General features: G+C 47.8%; 1 protein-coding gene across 1 annotated transcript; it reads right to left on the minus strand.

The window, feature by feature from the left end:
* Nucleotides 1-14,230: 14,230 nt before the first annotated feature.
* On the minus strand, nucleotides 14,231-19,061 carry LOC118852621 (homeobox protein HMX1-like). Its single transcript, XM_036762282.1, has 2 exons — nucleotides 18,644-19,061; nucleotides 14,231-14,883 (listed from the first exon to the last, which is right to left on the minus strand). The coding sequence occupies exons 1-2, from the start codon at nucleotides 19,059-19,061 to the stop codon at nucleotides 14,231-14,233; spliced, it is 1,071 nt and encodes a 356-aa protein (XP_036618177.1).
* Between the last annotated feature and the right edge of the window lie 644 nt (nucleotides 19,062-19,705).

Consider the following 19,705-nt stretch of genomic DNA (forward strand, 5'->3'; position numbering starts at 1 on the left):
GGGACAGGAGAGGGAGGAGGAAAGCGAACAAGGAAGGAGGAGAAAGGGAGAAGAAATGGGAGAAGAGAAGAAAGAGGGGACAAGAAAAAGGAGAGGAAAAAAAGGGGGAGGATTTGGAAGGAAGGAGAAAAGAGGCGCTCAGAAGAAGGAAAAGAGAGCATCCTCTCAGCAGCTCCCTCCCCTCTTTTCTAAACGGGCGCGCGCGTGCGCGCGCGAGCACACACACATACACACACACACACACACACACACACACACACACACACACACACACACATTTTGCCCGCTTCGTTGCTTCTGCTCACCTAGGCCTGAAACACCTCACCATCCCCAATTTACTTCTTAAACTTGTATGCATTCGTTAAAGCCATGCTTACATGCAAACCACCTTCTCCTCCAGGTCTTCTTTAATCTCCCCATTCTAAAGAGACGTCTGTTCCCCACCTCACAGAAGGCTTTGCTTCTGTCTCTCAGCCCTACTTCTCATTATCTCTGTTTGTATTTTGTTCTCCTCATCGCCTAAGGACAGGGGTCTTCTCTAAGTCTCTATCTCTTTCCCCAATGTCAAGTCCATTGGAGTCGCATAACTAATTTTTGCTGAATTAAACTGAATTTATAGAATGTACAAAGGAGGACTACTGCAGAGAAGGCTGGAAAGGTTGGTTGGCCCTGATCGTGGAGGGCCTTGAATGCTAGGTTTTAGAACTTTTACTTTATCCAGCGAATAACTGGGGATGTCCAACTTGGGAATTTTGATGATAGCAGGGTAATTAAAAATGGGCAGGAAGAGTTTGCCCTGGTATAGGAGAAGAGGAAAAGGAATTGAGGAGAAGAGGCGGTTACAGGGAAGGGGGGGCGCGGGGAGGCAGAAAGTGAAGAGGCAAAGAAAGAGGAAATATTTTGGTTTTAAATCGACGTTATTAAATATATGGCCTTAGATAAGTCACTGAACCTCTCTGAAATTCAATTTCTTCTTCAGTAAAACACAGAGTTGGCCTAAACAGCATATAATGTCTCTCCGAGAGCAAATATCAGTTGACCCAAGAAATGAAGGCGAAGAGAGGAGAGCCTAGCAGGAAGGGAAGGGGGGGAGGGGCGGAGAAGATGGAGAAAAGAACAGAGAAAGTGATGACGGGAAAGTAAGAGAAGAAATCACGGTTAAAAAGAGGAGAGGGAGTTAAGAATGAGCAGGAGCTGTAGTGTTGACTAGGTAGAGGCAGCTGTGGGGAGGGGTTGCGGAAAGAGGAAAAACCCCGGGTAGACCTAACCCCAGACAGGGAGACGCCAGAGGGAACCAGGTGAGGAGAGAGAGGGCTGGACTAGGGAGGAGAGGAGGACGGGGAGAAAGCTAGAGTAGGGGGCCCAGAGGAAACAGGGGCCTGAGGTGAGGGGAGGCGCTAGAGTCACTCTGGGGCGAGAGGGTGGGCGGGTCGGAGCTCAGAGGACCGAGGGAAGGGAGAGCGAAACAGCAGTGAGAGAGGTAACTGACGTGGGCTGAAGAGGCCTGCTTGCAGAGGGAGAAGAACAAGGGGCTCTTTGGGCGGTGAAGAGACTCTGTGTAGAAGGGGAGGAAAAGAAAAGGCTATGCGAAAGAGAAGGAACCAGGAAGTAAAAGAAGGCTGGCTCCCCATCCAGGGTTCGCTGGCCTCAGCGGAAAGTGACTGAACTACCCTGCCCAGGCCAGAACCTGGTAGAGAAAGACTGGGCGATGCGCAGGAGACCCAAAACTACCAAAGAAGAGGACGAGAATGGCGCCTCAACCCAGGGCCAGAAAATGATCCCGGGTTCTAACCGGGAATCTGGGGTGGGGAGATAGAAGTGGCCAGGCAGCAAATGTGTGTGTGGGGGGGGGGGCGGGGTAGGGAGAGAGACGAGGACGAGGAAGAGGAGAAGGAAGAGGAGAAGGGGAACTGGCCGAAGCAGGGAGCAGGAATTTTGCAAAGTGGTGATTTCTGTAGAAGAAATCATGTTTGCACAGGCACGGTTCTGTGGGCAGTGTGTGTGTGTGTGTGTGTGTGTGTGTGTGTGTGTGTGTGTGGCGGGGGGGGGGGTGTTTGCTCTTAAATGAATAACGCGAGAGATGAGAAAATCTGGGTTTTAATTATCCGAGTGAGATTATAAGCCTTGCGTTCCCCATTGGGAGCCGCAGTCCAGGCACCCTTCATACCTTTCTACTTATTCTGAAGTAGAAACTAGTCTTTAAGCGAGGAACGATTTATCGATAGAGACACGTATTTATTAAGAACGATTGCTTGAGGACCAAGACTTCCCCGAAACCTCCAAACCAAGCCTACACACGCCCGAGCGCGCGCGCGCACACACACACCTGTCCGGTCTCCCTGCCCCCAACCCAACAGCTCACAGCTCGCCACCCAGCCAGCCAGTACTTCCTAGAAAGCTACAGGCTGTGCTGAGATCTGATGGTGTTTTCTCAGTTGGTCTCGGAGCTGCTCGGGTGTATCTCCTCTTGTCAAAAATCTCAGTCCCTCTTCGCTGCCCGGCGGGCAGAAGAGGGGCGCGCTCTTCACGTGACCACTCCCCACCCACCCCCACCCTTTTCGCGGGATTTGGAGGCACAGGGGGTGCTGTTCAGGCGGAATAAAGTGGATGCAAGGAAGAGAGGGAGGCTGAGGGAAGGGTGAGACTCGGGCATGCATTTTCCGAAAAGGAAGCTGCCAGAACTTCGTTGTTGGAGACCTACGAGCAATGTTTTTCCAAGGCCCGGAGTTTTCTCCTTGTGTGAGCCTATCCTCCCGCATCAAAAGACTAAACTAAAAGGTCGTGGTGAAGGTTAAGCCTGGCTGGCAATAATTTTAAACGAGCAAAAGGAATTTCTGAGTGGTCACAAACTCCTGAGGCAAGAAAAAGGAGAAGGAAGAAAAAGAGAAGAAGAGAATAAAAAAAAAGAGAAGGAATGTAGGAGGGAGGGGGAAGGATGGAGGAAAGGAAATGAAAAGAGAATATCTACATTTAAGAAAATAAAGTCCATTGAGGAAAAAAAGGTAGTGAGCAATCAAACCATGTCGTTCTTCAAAAGCATAGCCTGCTTCTCCCTTTCCTGCGAAAGGTGGCACAGTAAAATGAAAACCAGATTGCGAATAAGGCCTGGGTTCCAGTACCAGCTCTTGCACTAACTTATTGTATAACTGTGAGCAAGTCACTTCCTTCCCCGCTCTGGGAGAGAGCTGCCTTCTCTAGAAAATGAGAATTACGATCCTCATCCGCCCTTATTTCCCAGGTTGTTGTGAGGGAAGCGCTTTGTAAACTGAAAGGCTCTCCTCAAGAGATGGAGCTGTTATTATCAACCAAGATATTGACTGGTGTGGGGGGGGTGGGGAAGAAGTCTCTACTCCCCTAGTGGGTCTGAGTTATTCTTTGCCAACACCAGCTCAAACTCCTGGTGACACAACCTAACTAGTGTAGGGAAGGTGTCAGACTAAGGGAGATGGAGAGCTCTTGGGGAACACTGATTCTGGGAATTTATTCAGCAAAGACTCACCTAGCTGTGCGATTTGAAACAATACCTGTGAAACAATGTGACAATATAAAAATCTATACAATTTCATAACGATACCTGACAACAATTCAAATTTATCTAACACTTTGGCATCCACAGAATTTTCCTTCAGACGATCATGTAAATTTGGTAGTATATGTATCTCTATATCCTCATTTTACTGATGACTATAAAGGAGATTATTGAAATACTCCACAAAGGTCACTCCACCAGTGTGCCAACTGGGATAGGAGCCTAGGTATCCTAATTCTCCAGAGATGCCTTCAAATGTAACCCCTCATACAAAATGTTTACTCAAAAAATTGCTGATGTAGGCCATCGAGGTGATATCAGCCCAGTTTTGCTGAGAGAGAAACTGAAGCCATAAATACTTGAGTTTATTCCTTATATTCCCTACCAGACTGTGAGCATCTTGAAGGCAGATGGAAAGATGTGTCTTTCTCCCTGAAAGCAATTAACAGAGGGCCCTCCACAGTGTACCACTTAATAAATATTTATTGAATTTCGATAGCACTTTACAGTTCAAACTTATTTTCCTCATAATAGCCTTGGCGGTAGGTAATGCAAGTATAATTTTTTCACATTTTACAAATGAGGAAGCCGAGATTTAGAGGCATTAACTAATTTATTCAAGGTCACACAGCCATTAAGTGGTACAGTAGGGACTTCAACACAAGCTTATTGATTCTCAGGCCAGGATGGGTTCTACTGAAGCATCACCTTTCAATTTCTCTAAAGTTCATAGCTGCTCCCTTCTCTACCTTCTCCCGTCTAGAAATTGTCCTCATTCTTTACCTTCTCCATCTCTTCTCTTTTCTGTTAGCCCAAAGCAGGGGCATCGGATCATCCCGAATTACCACCACAACACCAGAATGGGAGTCCCCACCCTGAACCGACATACTCGAGAAAGCCTGACTAACCTGTGCTAAACTCAACTAAGAAATCAACCTTATTCTGCTCTCCTTACCCCACATCCCAGGATGAAGCTAGGAATAATGGGTAGATAGCTAAAGATGTTTATTTAGTCTCCAACGGTAAAAGGGGTCAAAAGAGAAGTTATACCTTAGAGTCCTTACAATTACCGCGCTCCCAAAATGAAATGGGCTACCTATATATCAATGATACTTGAGAAAAGGCTGTGGGGGATGGACTAGAAAATGAAGCTTTGGCAGGTGGCTTCCTTTCTTGCTGGTTCTCACTTTCTTCCCTTTGTAAAATGGGGTTGTAGAGGTGGAGTGGACAGTTTCCACGTTTCCTTCCTACTCTACAACCTGTAAACCTTTCTTTTGGCTCTGCGGGCCGCGATAGCTGCATGATTCTAGGAACGGCCTTGGCTGACAGTGTTACGGAAGGGAGGGGCAGGCCGAGTATTGCCTCTTGGGCTGATCGATTCTCACTGTTTAATCGGGGAGGCACTCCTTGGCTTTTACACCTTCCTCTGGTCCAGGCAGTGGGCGCATCAATCTCTCTCAAATCATTAGTCACACTGGGAAAACGAGCCTCCTCACACAGTTCGTTCATTTCTTATTACCCAGAAGGTTCATTGAGGCTTCTCGATAGATTGCCTTGCATAACCGAGTTCTGAGGGAGGGGTCAGAGAACCGGAACGTAGCAGGGAGCTGCTGGGAGCTCTCCCTTGGGATGGAAATACGCTAACAGCTGCTAACTGACCCCTCATGCACCCCCTACCCAGAGCAATGCCCTTCTCTCTTCGGAGGACTTCAGCCTCCTGTTTTCTGCTCTGCCACCACATTATACCCTGATGCAATGAAAATAATTCTGGCCCGGGAGTTAGGATAGGAGAATTCGCTCTGGAAAGACCTTGGAGGTCGCTTAGTCTAATCTCCATTTTTCACACATGAGATTGTGGAGGTTCAACCTTAAGTAATTTGCTCAAGGTCACAAAGCACTAAGTGTCCGATATTCGAATTCGGGTTTCCCGGGCTCCAAGCACTCTACCTATTGCACCATGCTGCTTTTCTCAGGAGACCTGAGTTCTAGTCTTAGCTCTGAGTAACCATTGGTCAATCCTATCACTCTGGGCCTCAGTTTCTGTCTATGTAAAACGAAGGTGTGTCCTTGATTGCATTTTGCAACTCTACAATTCTATGTTCTAAATCCCTTTCAGCTCTTACATTCGATAATTTGTGTTCGGTTTCCTTCCAGTTCCAACATTCCAAGAAATAATTCATAGAGCCCTTAATACCTGGTGAAGAGCTTTTCAAGCATTTTTCACATACACAACGAGTTGATCACAACAAGGGGGGGGGAACACTTTCCTGTGGCCCCTTGGAGCCCTAAAAATCAGTCTTGGCCTTGGGGAAGACGCTTCCATCCCAGGGATTAATGCAGCTTGTCTGGTTTGTCAAGGTGTCCCCGACCCAGAATCCCTTTTACAATGCCTGAGGCTTCGGAGTGAATTGGGGTGGGGGCTGAGAAGAGCTCATCCCCCGAACCTCAGCCTACTTCAGTCCAATGCCAGTGAAGGAAAGGGACTCTGGCTGTAGTGCGCTCAAAACCAGGTAATAGTGAACGGTGTCCGAGTGTCACAGGTTGGAGTGATTTCTCTCCCTTTGTAAAAGCCCTTTGCCAGTGAAAGGCCTCGGAACAAAGCTCTAGAAAGGTTAGCCAGGTGATATGCTAACGGATCCTTTCCAGATGTTCTGACGTTAGTCCCTGGCCAGGCCTGAGGAGGGGCCTGTGAGTGTAGGGGGCGGGGAAGGGGCAAAGACTTGGTCTCAGAAGACGCCTGGATCCCCCTCCTCCCAGCTCCTAGGCCTTTGAAGCAGAAGGGACTTGGCTCTGGAAGGTGAGCTCAGCGATTCTGAAAGGCCTCTGGGACAAGTCCGAGGAATCAATGAGCATTTGGATTCGCCAGAGAAGCGCCGAAGGGGGCTCTCCGATCAATGTTCGGGGAAGAAGCTTTTATCTACCGAGATGCCGAGAAAGGCCCAGCCCAACACGCCTTGTTTTCCCCTCCTCCGGGGTGAGAAGTCATTGTTCCCGGATCAGCTGTGGGTCCGAACGCGGTCCGGCAGAGGAAGCTCGGAACCAGGCCAGACCTGAAGCTGGAAAAGCTCTCTTAGATAAATTTTCCCGGACCATCGCGGGAGGGAAGTCAACTCGGCCGGGAGCCCACATAGGTTCTAGTCCAGGCTCAGCCAATGACTCACTATATGTCTGTCAGGTCAAGTCACCTCCCCTTTCTGGACCTTAATTTCCTTTTTCCTAAATACAAGGATTCTATTAGATCATGTCTAATCCCTTGAATCGCTAACCCGTGTTCTATGCTCAAAGGTTCTACCTTGGTCTAGCATTCTATGTTGTGTACTTTAGAGTATCTTCCAGATCTGTCATTCTGTGCTCTCGTTTCTCAGCTCTCTTCAAGTTCATTCATAGCCTATATTCGAAGACCCCTCCTAGCCCTACTATTATAGGTTCTTTGCTTTAAGGTCCTTTCTATCTTTAACAAGTTGGATTTTGATTCACTTATGCTCTGTAGTGAACACTCATTCTGTGGTGGAATGGGAACCCAAGGTCAATCTCAGCTTGACGATACTTTAGCATTGGAATGTAGGCGAGTAGGACCAGGGATGGAGAGGAGGGGGAAGTTGGAACTCCTGAGAAGGGGGGAGACAGATCAATATCATACATCATCGGGCAACAGCGGAGCCAAAGCGCCTGAGAGATTTATAAAATATCGACCCGCAGGAATGCTTTAGACACAGACAAGAAGCTAGGTGCGCTGTGGGAGGCCATAAGGCAGGGCCTAAGCAGGACAGATACTTTAACAAGGTGCCTTTCAGTCTATTGATTGTTTTCTTCTGGCATTCGTTTTATGGGTCACTCTGTGAGGATCTACTTTAAATTCAAAGGGGGGGGGGCCCAGAAGGAAATTCGTAAGTGTGTGTGTGTGTGTGTGTGTGTGTGTGTGTGTGTGTGTGTGTGAATTATGTGGATAACTGAGACGACTAAAGTAATTTTGGCTCAGGTTGAGCTGGTTGGCCGTTTCTGTAATCTCAGTTAATCTTAATGTGGCTAGAATTCACTTTCCACGTACATCTGGCCCCCGTGAAGAATTTGGTTTGCAAAAAGCAAAAGTTTATTTCCAAAGCGCAAACAAGTTTCATAGTTTGCTCAGCCCCCAGACTTCTCGGAAGAGTCACTACTTGAGAGCTCCTAGTCTAGGTGACGCCAGGTCCACTACTGGGATGGCTATAACTGCAGATTAAAACACACACACACACACACACACAGAGAGAGAGAGAGAGAGAGAGAGAGAGAGAGAGAGAGAGAGAGAGAGAGAGAGAGAAACTCAGAGACCCCTAGAATGTCAGAGCTGGCAGGAACCTTGAGCAGAGAATGTGAGATGTTAGTGCCATGTGAGCTGCAAGGGACTTCAGGGCTCATAATATGGAATGAGAGAGCTTATGGAATAGAGGATATCGAGCCAGAAGGGCCCCTAAGACAGCGTATAGTAGGTAGAATGACTGGGCTGGAAGGAACCATCAAGTTAGAATCTTTTTTTTTTAACAGATGAGGAAGCTGAGGCCCAGAGTGAAGACTCACCTGACCAAATATTAATAATTTTAAAAAGAAAAGAAAACCAGCCCAAGAGCACGTTTGTGCAAGATCCCAGACTGTGATTTTCTCCAGCCACCAACCAATTCAGATCAAAGGAAGGATTTCTGCACCTCATCATTTCTGCCTGGTCCCTTCCCCCAGCCCAATTATTTGCATCATTGTGGCGGTGTGGAAGGGATTCGATGGCATCTTCTCCACCTCTGAGGCAAGATTGCTGGTTTAGAGCTGGCTGAATTCTGCCCAAGATGAGGTATAGTCTCCTGTAGGAGAAATTCATGGCATGTGTGACTTGATGATTGTAATTACCTATACCTATGCTATTATGTTAAAGCAAGAATTATTTCGGTATTAATACATGTTGAAGTCATTACTGCTGTTTCCCGCCCCTACTATCAAATAAGTAATAACATTTTGTTTTTTACTTTAAGGGCACTCGATGTCATGAGGTGAGCACTCCTTCCATCAAGAGTTGTGACCAAGAAGGCCCAGGGGGTGTGTTTTCTGCACTCAGCTGGGCTTCGGGTCTTCATTCAGAAATCACTCCTTTGCACATAAATATCATAGGCTCTGATAACTTTGGCTATGCAACCTTGGACAAGCCCCTTCTTACCGAGTCTCAGTTTCTTCGTCTGTAAAATAGGGGTAATAATTACTGTACTACCGTCTCCACAGTTATTTTGGGGATGAAATAGTATATGTGTGTGTGTGTGTATACACAAACACATATGTATATATGTGTATATATATACATATACATACACACATATATGCTACACACACATATATGCATACACAATATGCATATGTGTTTATATATACATATATACACAGTGTATATGTATGTATACACATATATGCATATGTTAGTATGTGTATGGATATATACAGATATCTATATACATGGTTTTGGAAGTGTGAAGCACTAAAGACCAGCTACAATTACTACTGTTAATATTGTGATTATGTTGCAATACATACATACACGAATAAACTTATGCATCAATTAGCAAGTTGAGAATAAATAATATTCAGGTCCTGATTAGTGAGAACCATGAATCCCCTGAAATGATCTCATGCATTCGAATTCACGTTGTTCGAAGTTTCGATTTCCTAAAATATGATAACTAGTTCCAGCCCTATGAAAATATGCAGTGTTACTACTGTCCAGTTACTGTCCAGGTACATCCCTTCTGAAAAAAAAATCTATCTTCTTTGGGGTTTTGCCCAGGACACTGTCTCCCGGGGACTACTCGTGTGTAGTTGAATTGTACATCCCCTTGCAGCCTTCCCACTCCTTTCCATTCCCTTTGTCATATACACAGCGACTCAGGCTATTAAATCCCCAGAATAAGGGAGTCGAGCCCCTGAATCTGTCTCTTCCTTCCCTCAGGAAACTCTCAAGTCCTTGATAGAGAAATATGGAGTGCCAAGATTTGTCGAAAATAAAGCAACCGGGTAGTTCTGGTAGGGGTAAGATGAAGTGTTTGCTGGCAGTGGGGGTGGGGAGAAAGGAACCCCACTTTGCTCGGTTTTAAGTAGTCTCAGTAAGTCTCATATGCAGCATTCGTTCTCATCTCCAACAGCTCCCTGAAATTCTGTGGGAGAAGCTGAGCGAGACCTGTGGGAAAATCGTCAAGACTCCCGGACTCAACAAAGCTCAGTCCTCACCTACGGAATATGGAAAGGAAAGAGAGTTCAGCTCGGAAGAGACTCAGTAGAGTTAGAAAAAGGTTCTGAGAGAGCCAGGTTTCGTTCGAGCATATCGGAGCCAGCAGCAGCTGAAACGTCCGTGCGTGTGCGTGAATGCATATGTATATATGAGTTTATGCGCATGTATTTGTGTTTGTTATATCTGATTGAATATATATGTGACTACGTTTGGGAGTCCACTTGTGCCTTCAGGAGTGGGTGGCCTGAGGAGAAAAGTTCTTGAAAAAGTTATCTGGTGTTTCTATGTACGAAGACGGAAGCTTAAGTGGTGCAGAGGATAGAGCACTGGGTCTGGAATCAGGAAGATCTGAATTCAGATCCGACCTCAGACACTTACTTAGCTGTGTGACCCTAGATAAGTCACTTCACCCCCATCTGGCTCAGTTCCTTATCTCTAAAATGGGGACACATCGGAGGAGGAAATAGCAAACTACTCCAGTACCTTTGTCAAGAAAACTACATGGGCAAATCCATGGGGTCACGAAGAGTCGGACACACAACAAGTGTATGACGAGACATATAAGTTTATTAGGTGTTTTGGGTATGAATGTGTATGTATTTGGAGGGAAAGTATGCTTTTCGGGTTTCTAGTAGGAGTGTATGTGTTTCCCCTAAGAAAAATACGAGTTTAACGGGTCTGAGTGTGTTTGAGAAATATGCAGTAGGGATTCGGACATTAATGTGAGCGGGAATACACATTTTACGGGTGTGTTTGGATAGACAAAGGAAGTCTGATGAGCTTACCTTGGGCGTGGGCAAAAACACGGGGTTGTCTGGTATGAGAAAGAAAGATAAGGCAAGACAGGGAAAGAGTCCGACTGACTTGTGGTGGTGTGATTCCGGCGGGTAAAGTGTAAATGTGTGTGTATGAGTACCCACACGAGTGTGTGTGTGTGTGGGGGGGGAGAATCTGGCTTACCCACCTGTGATAAGAATAAGGTAAATATTTGTTGAGTGAAGTTTGGGTTTGCGTGAGTGGCGGTGCTCCGGCTCTCCAACCTTCAGGATCTCACAGTATCCAAGGTCACTAGTCGATTTCAGCCCTCGAGACTGCTGGCTCTGGTTCGGTTTCCCGACCTGGCTATTATTGCATACTGTCCCCACCCAACCCTATGATCGCAAATTACCACTAGATGGATGTCTTTTTTTAAAAAATCCGCTTTATTGACAACGACGCATAAGTCTTTCAACAAAACGGAATGAAATATATTTCCCCATCCCTGCCTGGTGAAAAATAAAGAAACGAATATCTTGTGGGGGTCCTGTTGCTTCTTTTTCAAGAGGCTAACGGTTTTGTTCCTAGGCAGGTAGCGAGACTTTAGAGGGCAGGAATGAGGGGTCTCTGGGGCCTGTACCTAGAGGCTGCTGTTCCAGAGCCCTGAGACAGGCGCCATAGGCCTGGGAGACAGACCTGGCAAGAGTCCTGATTCTGTCACTAATTTACTGCGTGACCTTAGGCAAATCAGTTATCTTTTCTGGGCCTCAGTTTCCCCCTCCGTAAATAGAATGGTAGGGGAACGAACGATCTTTAAAAGAACAATCAGTTCTGACATTCTGCGACTCCAGCCTGATTTCAATCTACCTCTTCCTTTTTGGGTTAGAGGTAGGAGGATGTTGGAAGGATGGACTGGAAGAAGGACGTGAGCTCCCCGCTGGAGGGGAGAGAGAAAAATCCAGCTTGGCTGGCCAGTAGCCTTGCCCTACTAGGAATAATGGGACCCTGAGCAGAAGCAGCTGGATGTTTTTCCTGAGGTGAAACGGTTCTGGGGGCAGTTGAGGGGGGAGGGTTAAGACTTTCAATCCTTCAGAGAAAGCAGAGGAAGACGGTAGATTCAATCTTCGACTCCAGGGATCCTACTCTCTCCAACACATTTGCGAACAAGAAGAGGTTCGAGAGAGCCAGATTTTCGAGAGAGAGCTTTTTCTAAGAAGTTTTCTCTTTCTAAGGGCCTAGTAAGTTTGCCAGGAGGAATAGAACAGGAAAATGAAGTGTAGTAGGAAGAGCTCCGAGTCAAAAAAAAAAAAGCCTCCAGGTTAGAGCCATAACTGCTATACTAACTTGCAGGATGATCTTAGGTGAATCGCTTCAGCTCTCGGACCTTAGTTTATCCATTTATAGCTTAAGGACGTTTGACTAGATCGTACCCCAGGTCCCTTCCCAACTCTGACATCTTGTGCTAAGGTTCTATTCACCTTTGACATTCTAGTATAAAAGAAATATTGGTGGTGGTGGAGAGATTAGGTGCTGGAGACACAAAGGACTAACAACTAAGGCTTTAATCCAGAATAATGCTAGATCAGTTCCCTCAGCCTCAATAAACTCAAGCCTTTAATAAAATCTCTCATTTACATAGCACTGTCTTCACACTTATACCGTGGGGATCGTGCTGTATGTATTACCATTATTTATTCCCATTTTACCGTAAAGGGAATCGAGGATCTGAGAGGTGAAATTACTTTCCCAAGGCCACACAGTAAAATGGCAGAACTAGACTAGAACCAAGGTCCTGTGAATCCAGGTCCAGAATTCTTTCCACTATATTTTACACATAGGGATTTGCATATAGTAAAAGCTTAATGTTTGATGAATCGAATCGGATTGCGTTTTTGTAAGAATTTGTATTCTGCTCATAGGTTGAGTCCACTCTTTAATTCAGAAACTGTGGCATTTCGGGTGGGGCATTTGGCAGGGTATTATTTTTTATAAAAGATTATTAGAAAAAATACACCGTTGGAAGCATGCATAATACTCCATATACTGCGGGCTCAGGTGAGACAGTGCGGCAGCTGGGAAAATCGCGCAGGACACAGAAAGGCAGGAACACACTAGCTCCTTTGGGGAAATGATGGAAAGCGCTTCTCTGCTCCAGTCACAAATCCTGAGCCCCGGACATGTTCCCCTCCTCCCCTCCCCCATCACCCCCAGCCGTAGCTCCACTGTCTGGAAACAGAGCCCTAGGCTGTCCTGGCAGGAAGGCCTCACGTATGCTAGATCCCAGGCCTCAGAGAGCTGTCTGGAACTCCGGGAAAACCCGATGTACAATGCGCGGGGCTTTAGGGGCCCGGACTGAGCAAGTATCCTTATTCTTGGACAGGATAGTCAGCCCCTGCAGACAAGGACCTTTTTATTTCGTGCGTTAATAGTCAGGACCATTGGAAGAACCATGTTGTAAATCGAGGCAGCTGCTGCCTCCGGCTTCCAAGTCCGGGCTTTATTAATTATCAGCGCAGCTGTGAGCCTGAGTCTGCCTTTTCCCGAGTGCCGGCTCTTTTCTTCCCCGCGAGGGGACCCGGGACTTCAAGGCCACTGTGTGGGTAGAAGGGAAGAAAGTAGGGAACCAGTAGGAACAATCAGGTACCGGCCAAACCCGAGCAGCCGGAATGTAGGGCTAAGGGTGGCCAGACAGTCCTGCCGGGGACAACACAAGCAAGAGTGTTCATGTGGAAGAACTTCTGGGGACACACTGAGAGTGTCTGTGTATGAGAGCTTACGTGCGCGTGTATTTGTGCTGTGTATTTTTCTGAGGTTTTCCAGGTTGTGTTTATGTGTGTTGGGCATTTGTGTGTAGACTGTTTATATTTCTATGCACTTTTGTATAGTATATGGTGGTGTGTTTGTAGGTGTGTGTGGAAGCATGTTAGATTTTTGCGTGTTCGTGTGTTATATGCACTATAGGTTGCTGTTTTTTGTAAATGTGTCTACGTGTACTGTGTGCATTTATTTCTGGACACTTGTGTGTATTTCTTGTGTTCTGTAGGTGTAAACACGTTTGTGTGTTCCTTCCATTTGTGTAATTTGTGTGAGATTTCACATAGGGTAGTATTTCGGGTTGCTTAGTATTTTCCTGTTGTGTGATGATTGTGCGTTGTGTTGCATCCACGTATGTATTGTGCTGTGTGTGGTGTGTTTGTGTTTTCGATGTGTTATGTTTCGATTTTGTCTTCAACGTTGGGTGTCTGTGAATTGTGCGTCTCTAGTTCCTCTAGGCCCCTGATTCTGTGTGTTGCTTGTGTGTCCTCTTTACATTCCCGACCTGCTGCTTGAGGGTGGAGAGGGTTGGTGGGTTTGGCTCTCTTGGGTTGGGCTAAGGGTCTGGGAGTGGTATTATTAAGGAGTCCCACAGATTGGGCACTGTATCTGGGCGGGAGGGCAGAACCCGTCTGATGGCAGGCGGCAGCAGTGTTATTTCATCCTCCAAGGGGCTGCTGTGCCCATCCTGGCCCCCCTGATTCCGCCCCCAATTTTTCTCGATCTATTTATTGCACTTGAAACAATTTTCAAAGCGTTTAAAAACAGTTCCCATAGGGCCAAGGAGCTAGCATAGGAGAGTATGAGACGGGAGTGTGTGTGGGAGGAGGGTGGAGGGAAGCAAGCCCGGAAGCCTGGGGTGGAGGGGGGCGAAGAGGAGAGAGGATGTCTCAGACCAAGCCCGGCATCTGCGAGGGCCGCAGGAAGGGAAGAGAGGCAGCTGCGGCAGTCGGGAAAGCGGCCAAAGGATAACCAAGAGCTCCGGGGAAGCCCACGAGGGGCGGTGGGGGAGGCGCTGACGCGGGCGACAACGGGAAGGCCAGGCCTCCTCCTGTGGCTGGTGAGTTCTCGTGGTAGAGGATGGGCACACGGACCAGCCTTTGGGCAGACGGTGACAAACTCGCGGCCTCCAGGTCTGCAGCCAGCTGCCGCTTCCACTTGTTCCTGCGGTTCTGGAACCAGATCTTCACCTGGGTCTCGGTGAGCTGCAGGGAGGCTGCCAAGCCTGCACGCTCGGCACTGCTCAGGTAACGCTTCACGTCGAACGTGGATTCCAGCTGGAACACCTGGCTGCGGCTGAACACAGTGCGCGTTTTCTTCTTGCGGCCAGCAGCCCGAGGTTCGGCAGAGTCCGGTTCAGGCCTGTCCTCCTCTCCACGTCCGCTGCCGCCGCCACCGCCGCCGCCGCTGCTGCTGCTGCAGGCCGATTCATCCGGCTCGCGATCCAGGCGCTCCGCAGACCCAGGGGCGCCTGACCGCCGCCTGCAGCCGCTTTCAGATCTGCCAGCCTCCTCGCCGACCTCTGGGGAGTCCCGGTCACTGGCTGAGGGAGCAAAGAAAGACAAAGTTGTTTCTCCCAACATTGAACCAGCCTTATCCTACTCATCTATTATTCTGCTAGCCGTGCTGCCAGTGGGAAATTGAAGACACAAGAATTCACGAAGACACATGCAGAAACACACTTTCAATTCCGCCCCCCCCCACACACACACATTGAAACACACGGGGACAATACGCAAACGCCAGAGTTCTGATTTTCTTTGTCTCACGCGCTCTTTACTTCCCCCCACCCCCATTCATGCACGTAAAAAAAAACCCTCTTTATTCATATTCAAACACAGGATAAAGCCGTATCTACAGAAAAGCAATATCTCGAATATTCAAATACGCATCTATATATATATATATGCATATACATATGCGCATATATATAAAACGGTGATACACGAATACCTTTGAGATCATGTAATAACATGTATGGCACATATTAAAACACTTATGTGCCGCTGTTCACATAAACTGTCTGTCTTGCGAAAAATGGACCGTCAGTTACACAGTGACATAAAGAAATACTGCCCGTTTTCACAGAATTTCTCAAACATTTTAAATAACGTCCACATACATACACAAATACATCATAATACGTTGGACATATCAACATTGCACACACAGAAACTAACATTCAAATAATACACGAGCATCTAGAAAACCCTCGTACAAGGAATTTCCCTCTCGGGAAATCACTTGCTCGTAGGACCCACATTCATACAATATGCACCTGCACGCACCATTTTAAGCAAAAAAATTTTCTTAATTACAATAAGCTAAACAGAATACTCAAGAGCTCTGAAATATACACAAGGGTAAGAAGAAATACACTCAGATACACAGAAACACATGCACCCTAAGAGAGTCAAGTAAAAAAAAAAAACACCAGGACCAGGAAAATCCAAAAGCGTTCATAGGGCACCGGGCCCCCAACATCCCACCTTAGGCCTCCACCCCTCTCCACCTTCCCTTCTAGAGTTGGCTCTCAATTAATACCACTGTCTTAGATTTAAATACTCCTCCTCCATTGATTTGTACATTAGGCTTAGCATTAATTACTACTCTGGGAGAGTGTGGATAAATCAGCGCTCCGGGTCTGAAAGGAATAGAAGAAACTCTGTGGGAGTCGCTGGGGAGACAAAGTCCTGCTAATGGGTGGAGGGGAGGGGAGGGACTGGGGCATAGGCTGTATACACAGTATGCAGAGGACCTAGGTCTCTGCAAGAGATTTTAACCAGGATCCTTGCTTCAGGTGGGAATCAGAATAAGCAGCAGGAGAAGATTCTTTCTAGTGGGAAGAAAGCTCTCAGGTGGAGTTTAGGTTTTGATCAATCCTGATTATACCAAGGCATTTCACTTTTCTCTGTGACTTCCTATCCTCAGTTTTGAAACCCGGATAACCTCATAACTGACCTTACAGGGGTTATTGTATTAACCCTATCTATAAACATTCAAGTTACTATTCTGGGTCTTCAGAATAGGAGTACTGGTGTCTTGAGTTCTTTGTCCCCTCATTCGGCCAAGGGGCTCACACTAGATAGGTGTTTGTAGGGGCTCAGCTAGCAAAGAGAATGTTGCTGTAAGTCTTCAGAGGAAGAAGGAAATTGTCAATGTAAGCTGTGAGAGTGTATCAAATAGGCTGACCCTGCTTCCATCCCACCATGAATGGAAGGAATCTGGATTCTAAAGCTCAACATACACAGCCAGAAACATCTCCAAGGAGATCTTCTTTCAACTGGAAGGCCCCACCTCACCCTGAGCTGGAGTGCAAGGTAGAGTGGGGGGAAAGTGGTAGTTATTTTTCAATAACAGAAAGCTTCCTAATTCTATTTGAGGAAATACCAACATAAAATAATAAAATTAAGATAGATCTTGAAGAAATCTTAAAGGGGCCAACTGCCTAATATTACAAATGAGTAAACTAAGGCCCAGAGAGTGAAGGTGAATTGCTCAAGGTCACACAGGTGATAAGAGGCAGAGCTCAAATGGAACCTACCACTTCTTATGCAAAATGCAGTACTTCCACCACGACCACACTGAGCTAGCTCTACTATAGCAGTTTTGAATAAGCCTTAAACAGTCCACAGAAAGCATCTCTTTACCAAGGCTTCATTCCTTTTGGAAGGGTCACTTGAGAAGAAAGGAATAATTCCTCTTCACTGGTGAGAGTGGAATAACTCTCACTGTCCAGTGTATATATCTAGAATACACCTACAGGTGGAGAGTTTCACCAGGCTTCAAAATAAATCACACCCAAGAAATATCTTCAGTGAAGATTCGAACAATCAGTTGGGCGTGGTAGAAAGGACACCAACTTGGGAGTCAGGATTCTAGCTGGGTTCTGATGCAGAATGGGCCAGGCACTAACCCTGAGTTACCTTGGGAAAGTCATCATCTCTATGTCTCAATTCCCACACTGGAAAACAAGGGAGAAGTACTTAACTGTCTCAAAAGTCTCTTCCAACTCTAAATTCTCAGATCTATTATCTAAGAATCCTTCCAGTTCAGATTCCCCACTTTCTTTGTTCTAAAATTCCTTCCAGCTCCAACATTTCATGTTCTACTGTCCCTTCTTTCTTTGCCATCTAGCATTCTGTTTTAGGGTCTTTTCAACCCCAGAAACCTATGGCTCTAAATATTCAGGTTGGATCCATAGGAAATACGACGATTTCTAAAGAATGGAAGAGAACTACAGGTTTCAAAATCACCGGAAGAAAAAGGGGTCTATGTCTAAGGTAAATAGTAAGGTTTCTCATTCTTCTAATGATAACAGCTTCTTTGCAAAGGGCAAGGTTTTACCCAAGACTGGGGAAAAGCACTCGGGTACTAGCTTCGAAGTTCAGGGTCGACTCTCCCAGGCCAGGTTCTCCTATTTCCTTTTCAGTAGCTTCCCAGGGAAGGGTACCAAAACCCCCACTGGCTGTTGGGGAATTCCAGGCAGTTCTCTTGAGAAGGAGCCAGGTGGAGTTTCAGAATGAGGACACCTATACTCGACACTGGCTCCCACTGGAAAGAACAAAGAGAGAAATAGAAGGGTTGAGGGAGGGGATAGGGAGAGCTAGCAGAGAAGAGATACAAAGTTCAAGACTGGGCCGATGTCTGGGCACCAAATTCCGTTTTCTCTTCTCTCCTTCAGGTCGTCTGAACTTCGGACGATTAACTCCATCTTCTCCTAGTTTCCACTCTCCTCGTCTTCCCTTCCCCCACCCTTTCCTTTACCTCCCACTCTCTCCTATTTTCCCCGATCTTTGTGTTTTCTCTTTTTCTGCTTTGTCTTCTCCCTTCTCACTCTTTTCTCTATTCTCCTTCTCTTTCCTTCGTCAGCATCTCCATGTTTTCTTTGTCATTTCTTTCTTCCCCTTGTCTTTCTCACTTTCCTTTCTCTCTTTACTGTTTCTGCTCAGGAAGCTCAGCAAAGCAATAGATGGGTCTCCAAGGGTCTGGTGGGACGTGCCCCAGCAATCAGGCAAGAAAGCTGGAACTGTCAGGAACCCAAACGACCACTGAGTTTTTGGTCGGGTCTGGACCGGCCGGATCATTTGGAGTTTTACTCCCTGAGGACGAGAGCAACCTGCACAACTTGGGCCCGAGAATCACTTTGTCCCTCGTTTTTCCTTTTCCATACCTTCCAAACCCCAGTTTATCCCCTTCCCTAGCATTGTCGACTGAGAGGCCTTGATAGTGGTCTCGGCGGAGGAAATAGCCGCCAACCCTACGCCGCCCCCAAGCCCTGCTGCAGGGGACCTAGGACTTACGGTCTGGACTGTGACAACCGATGTAGCTGGCATGGGTGCGTCGGTACCACTGAGCCGGGCTCTCTGCAAGCGCGTAGCCATGAGCACCGAAGCCATACGCCGGGCCCGGGCAGCAGGCAGGGGGTGGTGGCAGGAGGCAGTGGCCGGGTCGGGTTCCGGCTCCTGCTCCAATTCCCAGTACGCAACGCTCACGACCCTCCCGGGTCTCGGCGCCCGGCCGCAGATGCCTCAGCCTCCTCCGCCCCTCCTCCTGGTCTTCCTCCCCCTCCTCCTCTTCTTCTTCTTCCTCGTCTTCGTCCTCGTCCTCCTCCTCCCCTCGGCTCTCCTCTTTGCCCTCTCCCCCTAGCAAGTTCTCGATGAAAAAAGATGAGACACGGGCCGGCGTGGCGCTACCGGGCTCCGTCACCTCGTCCGGCATGATGTAGGCGGGCCGGGCTGGCGAGGGCTGCCGCTCGCTCCTCGCTCTCTCGCTCCCCGCTCTCTCGCTCCCTCTCTCTTGGCGCCTGCCTGTGGCCGGGCGGACTGGGGGAGGGAGAAGCGGGAGAAAACAGAGGGCGGAGGAGTGAGCCCTTCAGAGACCTGGAAGGCAGGAGGGCCCAGCAGCTCCAGCTGCCTCGTGGCTCTTCGGATACCGAGATCTGCGCTTTGAGAGCCTATTCCCCTCTGGAGCGCTCATTGCAGCGCTCGGCTCTTGGCCATCATTTCCTGCAATTGGCGGAGATGGGTGGGGGTGGGAGGCCGCAGGGACTGGGGACTGGGGTGGGGGGAGGAGGGGGAGATGGAAGGAGGGGGGTCGGGAGATAGGGTGGGGGGGAAGTAGGGGGGCTGCGGTGGTGTAAGCGGGTAAGAGATCGAGGAGGCGTCGAAATCTGCACACGAAACAATAATGTAATAAAATTGTCAGGCGGCCCCCGACACCCTGGGAGTCGCCGATTGGCCGGGCATGATGTCAAATGGCAATAGCGGGGCGCAAGGCCAGAGTGGATAGCGGCCTGGCCACACGGTCAGTTTAGGCAGCGGGGCCCGGGAGGGTGCGCACAACCGCTGCCGCTGCCGGGGCCT

This window comes from Trichosurus vulpecula, chromosome 6 (assembly GCF_011100635.1).
Source record: "Trichosurus vulpecula isolate mTriVul1 chromosome 6, mTriVul1.pri, whole genome shotgun sequence".
Lineage (NCBI taxonomy): Eukaryota > Metazoa > Chordata > Mammalia > Diprotodontia > Phalangeridae > Trichosurus > Trichosurus vulpecula.

Bases quoted from the DNA above. Each gene is read 5' to 3' on its own strand.
- LOC118852621 (XM_036762282.1), bottom strand. From the start codon at position 19,061: ATGCCGGACGAGGTGACGGAGCCCGGTAGCGCCACGCCGGCCCGTGTC. The intron at 14,884-18,643 runs GTAAGTCCTAGG...TTGCTCCCTCAG, and splicing joins CGGTTGTCACAGTCCAGACC to CCAGTGACCGGGACTCCCCA.